The sequence below is a fragment of the Benincasa hispida genome, chromosome 6 (genome assembly GCF_009727055.1).
Source record: "Benincasa hispida cultivar B227 chromosome 6, ASM972705v1, whole genome shotgun sequence".
In the NCBI taxonomy this organism is placed as follows: domain Eukaryota; kingdom Viridiplantae; phylum Streptophyta; class Magnoliopsida; order Cucurbitales; family Cucurbitaceae; genus Benincasa; species Benincasa hispida.
In genome coordinates this window covers 38,401,939-38,408,990 of record NC_052354.1, presented here as the reverse complement: position 1 = coordinate 38,408,990, position 7,052 = coordinate 38,401,939, and the positions used below count along the sequence as shown (strand labels likewise).

General features: G+C 32.0%; 1 protein-coding gene across 1 annotated transcript; it reads right to left on the bottom strand.

Annotated features, from left to right (window-relative positions):
• Positions 1-1,736: 1,736 nt before the first annotated feature.
• Positions 1,737-6,058, bottom strand: LOC120080282 ((R)-mandelonitrile lyase 1-like). The gene is made up of 4 exons (XM_039034909.1): positions 5,939-6,058; positions 4,377-5,033; positions 3,112-3,946; positions 1,737-1,876 (listed from the first exon to the last, which is right to left on the bottom strand). The coding sequence occupies exons 1-4, from the start codon at positions 6,024-6,026 to the stop codon at positions 1,813-1,815; spliced, it is 1,644 nt and encodes a 547-aa protein (XP_038890837.1). The 5' UTR covers positions 6,027-6,058; the 3' UTR covers positions 1,737-1,812.
• Between the last annotated feature and the right edge of the window lie 994 nt (positions 6,059-7,052).

Genomic DNA, 7,052 nt, shown 5'->3' with positions numbered 1-7,052 from the left:
AGGCAAACTCTCTAGAGCATTCACTAAACCGGGATTCACGTGCTAGGCCTTAAAAGCACGGGCTTTCGTACAAAACCTGTCTCTTATACACATCTAGATGTGTATAAGAGACAGACCTATAACAAGTTTATGTTTTACAGGTTTTGCTCTTCGCTTGATCGTCGTGCCTTGATGGTTTACAGTTTGTCGTTCTGAGGGCCCTGCCGTTTCCAACACCTACACTCCCATCGATACTGGCCATCCCCCGAATGCAGACTCTCCGATATCATGGAATGTCGAACTTTTTGATCAAAATCTGAACAGTAATGTCTCTCTTAGATTCTTCGGTCGAAAAACGGGAAAACTACGGATTGACTTTATTTTCTCTATTTTCTAATTTTCTCTCTTCTCCATCTGCGTAATATTCGTCAACGGCTGCAGAAGGTTATTTCACAAATAACTGAACTTATTAATAGGCCATATGGGCCTCATAAATGGGCTTTCATACAAAATGTGAAATAAACCCATCAAAGGTACTTCCATTCAAAATCTCTTTTTGAAAATGAGATGACAGTACCTGTTGATGCATGAGTTTAGTATGTGATATTCAAGAATCTATTTCCAACTACTTGTGAATATTTTCATAGGGTAATTTTAATTTCCATGACCTAAAGACAAAGTATATATATATTACAACAATAAAGGCCTGCGAAGAAATATTTTGGAATGGTTGAATTTGTTTAATTATTTATTTGTAGTTATTTACGATTATGACCCTAGGATTTAAAATAGTGCACTAACTCTCTAACCCTAGAAGTGCCGTTGGTGTATTCTGAAAATATTTTCTCTAATAATACTGTTCTCCTTCTGCTTATGGGCGTAGCTAACATATCGTTAATGAACCACGTATATCTGTGTGTTGATTCTTTTACGCTTTTGTGTATTCTTTAATTATCGATTTCGTAACAAAATGTTTTGTATTAAATAGTTTATACAAAAGTTAAAAAGTACAACCACTTTTTCTTTCCTCCCCTCACTCAAGCAGGAGACTAGCCACCACTCCTCTCCTTAGTTTTCAGTTTATACTTGAATAGTTTATACTTGTTTCACGCACGTGGAGCTTGATTCAAGCCATAAATTGCCTTTTTCAATTTACATACATGAGCTTTCACAACTGAACTGAATGTTTTGAAACAACCAACTACGAAACTCTGATAAATTAAAGCCTTTGGAAACAAGTGGATTTTACATGTTATATGTCATTCGAATATAATAGGGACAAAAACTAATTACCAATTTCAAAAGTCAATCCATTCGATCTCTTATCCTCACCATCGTTTAACTGACAAATATATATATATATATTGATTATTATGCGGTCAGCTTAATATACATTTTAGTTGTTGACTTTTAAAACGCCAAATTTTATCCATNTATATATTCAACATTATGCAAACATTACCAATTCACTAGTTAGGTTTTAACTTCAAGAAAGTGAAAGACATTTAATTATCAACATATTTTTGTCCACTTATTATAGGGTTGTTTGAGTTGCAAACATATGCATGCAACATAATTGTCAGACTAAGCTCCCAAAAATATCATAAAAATTATGAAACAAAGAAATCAAAATTTTTGTTCCAAGTACACAATAATAGGAATGGTTCAATAAAAAAGAGCATGGTTATGAAATCCATATATTTGTCAAAATTTAAGATTTGAGAAATAGAAACAATCATTCAATAATTATACCTCTGATTACTTTTCAACAAATGTCAAAAATTCTATCACAATTTGAAAAATAAATGTAAGAAGGATTGTTAAGTTTCATCCTCAGTAGCCAAATGGTTTGGATCTTTGACCCAATCTTTCTTCCATCATCTTAAGGCCAACATACCTGCAAAAACATTTTCAAAATATAATCAATACGTAAAATAAATAAATAATAATATCAAGTACATAATAAGAAATATAGATAGGTAGAAATTAAAAGTTAGAAACTTTAAAATTTTAATAACCAAAAGAAACTCTTTCATTATCTTATAATAAAAGATTTCAATACCTTTCTCAAACAAATACATAAATAAAACTTTCAATTCAGTCACATTTGAATCGATATTTTAATGGCCAAAAGAACCTTATAGAGATACTACTACCCAAATCAATATTGATTTTAGCATGATTTTATTTTTCAAAGTTTAGAGTTGAGACTCTTTACAAGTAAAAAAAAAAAATGAGTAAACTTATTTATAAATATAATAAAAATATCGCTATCTATCAATGATAGACTGTGATATACATTTATTACTGACACTAATATATGTCGGTAGACCGTGATAGATGTCTATCACGATCTATCGCTGTCTATCATTGATAGACTATGATATTTTGTTTTTTTAATTTTATCTTTGAAAACAATTACCCTAAAGTTAAATTATTTACATTCTTTTAATTCAATATGTGAGAAGTGGAGATTCAAGTAAACTTCTTCATTGAGGACAGTAGCCAATAACATTAACTGGTCAAATTTTGCCAAACTTATTCACACGTACTTTATTTCCTAATTCAAATAGCCATCAAGTATTTGATTCTTATATATATATATTTTTAAAAAAATGAGATGGTTTGAAAATCACTTTTAGATCAGTTTGTCTCTTAGATCTAGCTGAGGTAATCATGTCTTTGACTAGTGGAGCATCAATCATCTGATTCTTACTTTTAAATGAAAATCACTAAGGACCCATTTGACTTTTATATAATTTAAAAATTTTCAAATCTACCCCCTCATAAGTCATAACTAATGTAATAGATGTCTTTTACACTAAGTTAATGTTTGTATTTATATTTTAAACTTAAATCATATTTGATTAAAAACAATTCAATGTTAAAGAAAAAAAATGCTATTTTGAAACCATTGAAAAGAGTAAATGAAAATTGAAAAAAAAAAAAAAAAAAAAAAAAAAAAAAACTTGAATGCTGGTGCAGCTATCTTTGTGCACCTATATTTATGCAATCAAATAAAAATATGAAATTGTTGGTTTTTTTTTTTTTTTTTTTAAAATTTCCTAACTTTAGTGAGAAGACATTGCCAAAAATTAAAACAAAAACCCTAGTCATAAAAAGGAGACCCACCTGCCCAACATCATCACGGTGGCCATAGGATTGGTTCCCGGCGAGAGAGAAAAAATAGAACCATCAACAACACGAAGGTTTTTAATTCCGATGACTTTATAATTACCGTCGACTACTTTTCCGACCAAACATCCTCCATGGTAATGCCAAAATGTCGTCACGGTTTTCCGACAGAACTCTCCAACCAAACAATAATCCGACATGTTTTCCGGCAACGAAGTCCCCAGAAACTTAAACCCCATTTTACCCTCTAAATCCCTCGTCTTTATCCTCTCCATAACTTGGGTATTAACCAATTCTCCAACTTTTCTAACCCCTTCAACACACCGCTCAAGATCATCTGGATGTGATAAGTAATTAAATCGTACAATTGGGTTTTTTCCGCCGTCCAGCCGGAGACTTCCGGTGGAGGACACGGTAGAGAATTTTCCAGCAAAAATGGCGACGCTGAGATTAACGGCAGAGGAGCGAGGAGGAAGAAGTGCGAAAGGTGGGGAGATTGAAAAGGGTAAAATAGTTGAGAGAGATTCAATGTGGATGTTAGGTTTTAAAGTTCCGACGACTTGTACCGACGTCGGTGGGGTGAGAAATGGAAGGACGATGGCAGCACCGAAGCGGGGGTTGTCGGCCATAGATTGACCGACATGTGGATTATCAAGAACGACATGTAGTTTCAAGGATGAAAGATGAGATCTTGGGCCAATCCCACTTGAGAGAAGAAGTTGAGGGCTCCCAATAGCGCCGGCACTTAGAATGATTTCTCCATTTTTAGAGATGGTTGCTTTGTGAACTTTGCCTTTTGAATCGGAATATAAGACCCCAGTTGCTGTTAAACCTAGAAGATACAAAGAAATAATTGATTAAGAGGAAAAATATTGTGGTTTATATGGTATAACGTGTAGATTGATTTTAGGTAAGGAATTTAAGACAAGGTCGAAAGATATAATAAGTTAAAATGACATATGACAACTATACTATTCATGAGGAACTATTTAATAAAATTTCTAAATTTGGTGATAAAATCAATATATATTTAAGCTAACCTAATTATAGGAGTAAACAAGAGAGCATTTTTATGAAAGAGAAAAACTTTGGTGCAACATTGCCCCATCTCTTGAGCAACTCAGGCAGCATCCAATGACAATGTATCATGTAGCAAATTTGTTTAAACTTTTTTTTATCATAGGTTAGGTGCAACCTATTTCCCTTCCTGAAATATTCAAACATGAAAGAGAGATATAAAAGTGATGTGTTTCTATGCCCACCATTAGATTGAGAGAAGATAATTCTTTTGACTGTGGCTTGGGTTGCAACTTTAAGATTTTTAGGATTAGCCTTGTTGAGAAGCTCCACAGCTCCATGTCTCCTTCCTCTAGAATCAAAGATAGAACCTCCAATTCTTGTTCCAACAACATGACTCAAATCATATCCATTATCAGGGCCAACTCCAGCTTCCACAAGTGCTTCCCTGAAAGCCGATTGCCAAGGGCCCAACTCTGGTTGAGAAACAATCGTGTCTTCGATCCACCGGTATGCCTCCTCTACCAACTTCATGTCCCATTGGACACCAGAGTTTTGGAAGAACTCCGGTTGAGCTCTTGAGTAGAACCCGACATTGATCATGCTACCTCCACCGAGGACTCGGCCTCTAATGTTCTCGACACCGTCTTCAGAAACGAATCGTTGGAATGGGTTACTGCCGTCGTCATCGTCGGTGAGAGTGTTGGCCATGCCTTCTTGGGATAGGACTAAGGGGAAGGCATTTGGGTCACTTCCTCTTTCAAGAACAAGGACGGAGAAATTTGATGATAATGTTGCAGCTAATGGGCAACCAGCTGTGCCTCCTCCTATTATTATATAGTCGTATTTTTCTGTTGTTGTTAAAGCATTGGCGTTTTGTACAAACTTCATGAAACTGTCATCTAAAAGAAGAGATTGGGGGATTATTAGTTAAAGAGAAAATACTAATACAAGCCCAGAAAAAAAAAAGGATAGGGGCAGTTGTCAATTTTTATTTAGATATATATTAGATTATAAAAATATATAAAGTCAAATTGCATTTTTAGTCCCTTGTAAATTTGTATCTATTTGACTAAACTTTTAAAAGTATCTCAGTAATCCTTAACATTCAGTTCGTGAGTAATACATTCTCTATTTTCCATTTGATGTCTATTAAATCTTAAACATATTCAAACTTTTATGTCTAGTATATGATCAACTTTTAATTTTGTATTTAGTGCATCCATTACTAGACATTAAATTCAAAATTCAGAATCAGTTCGACACACAAAATTGAAAAATTTTAAATATCAAATATTATCGATTAAATTTGAAATTAAAAAAAAAAAAGAATAAACTTGATTAACACAACCATTTTTAAATGACTATCTCAAATTTTATAATGTATATTTATAAACATGAAAGTTAGAATCTAAGACTTAGTTTGATAACAATTTCATTTTTAGTTTTTGGTATTTGAAATTTATATCGGTATGTTTTCTCTAAATTTTCTTACCATCAATTCCACCCTTTTTAAAAAAAACATTTGAATTCTTAGTCAAATTCCAAAGATGAAAATAAATTCTAAAAAAAAAAAAAAACTTTGTTATTTTTTTAGTTTTAAGATCTTGGCTTGAATTTTAAAAATAGTGGTCAAAATGAAATAACAAAATAAAGAAACTTCTAGATCATGAGAGTAGCATTTATAAGCTTAATTTTCAAAAATAAAAAATAAAAAACTAAATAATTATCAAATAAGGTCTAAAATTTTGTCTCTTCCTAAAAAATTTTATAGTTCGACCCGATAAGAGATAAAAGCAAGAAATACCTTGATTTGGTATAGTTTGTGAGGAGAGAACTCCAATTTGAATATGAAAAGTAAATAGAGTAAGTATGAGTAGGAAAAGGGAAGCCATTGATGAATCCTTCCAATTCTTAGAGAAAGAGAGAGGCTAGAGAGTATGTTAAAATGATGGTAACATTATTTCTTTTTATATATACAAAGCTAGACATGGTCAATGGGTCAACTTTACACAAAACACAACTTGCCAATTTGAAAATTTTTGTGGATTATTTCATATATACTAAAAATATGGCATACGAAGGGTTGACGATGGCTAATACAAAATCAAAGGTGGAACCATTTAACTTACACAAGACTTGAAAAATATATAATATTAAAATTGGTCGTTGACCGTTGAAAAGTTGTTAAAGAAAAAAATGTCGGGGATGGAGTTTATGTAATTTAATGTGTTTTTACAAATTTGTAAATGCACCAATAGACACGTCTGTTTGAGAAGAGAATAAAGAACATTGTTGCACATGTTAGTTGAAAAATTTATTACCAAAGTTTGAAGAATTAGGAAATGTTGACAATTTTGAGTAAGAAGAAGGACGGTTGGGAGTAGGACGATGAGAAAAGTATCAGAAAATTTTAGTTGGGTGTCACACGTAATTAAATAAAACAAATGATGGTGAAGTTCGGTAGTATATGTTCGTTTTCTTCATATCGTTGTCCCATTGTTGGAAGTTTGGTCCCACACCGATTAGATAAAAAAATGATCATAAGTATATACGTAAAAACAATTATTTCCATTTGTATGAGACTTTTGGGATGAAACCAAAAGCAAAATTTAACCATATGTGCGAAAACTAAAAGCAAAACATACATGCAAACAAAGAAACCATTCTAAAAAAATAACTAGTCAGATCATTATTTTCAACGATATGTATGATTAAATGGTATAATGTAGTTATTCATATATCATTGTTACCTCTATATTTTAATTGAATATTAAGGATGGGTTCGAAATTCCTTTTCAAGTGATTGATTTAAAAGATAAGTTATTTTGAATAAAAAAATTCATGTGTTTGGTTTACGATTTGAAAAAATGAATTTATAAAATAAGTTGGTTTAGGATAAACACTTGAAACCAACTTTT

Excerpts from the sequence above, each read along its gene's own strand:
- LOC120080282 (XM_039034909.1), bottom strand. The coding sequence starts at position 6,026 with ATGGCTTCCCTTTTCCTACTCATACTTACTCTATTTACTTTTCATATT. Across the intron at positions 5,034-5,938 it reads ACAAACTATACCAAATCAAG|ATGACAGTTTCATGAAGTTT; the intron begins GTATTTCTTGCT and ends CTCTTCTTTTAG. Across the intron at positions 1,877-3,111 it reads ACCGTGATGATGTTGGGCAG|GTATGTTGGCCTTAAGATGA; the intron begins GTGGGTCTCCTT and ends ATGTTTTTGCAG.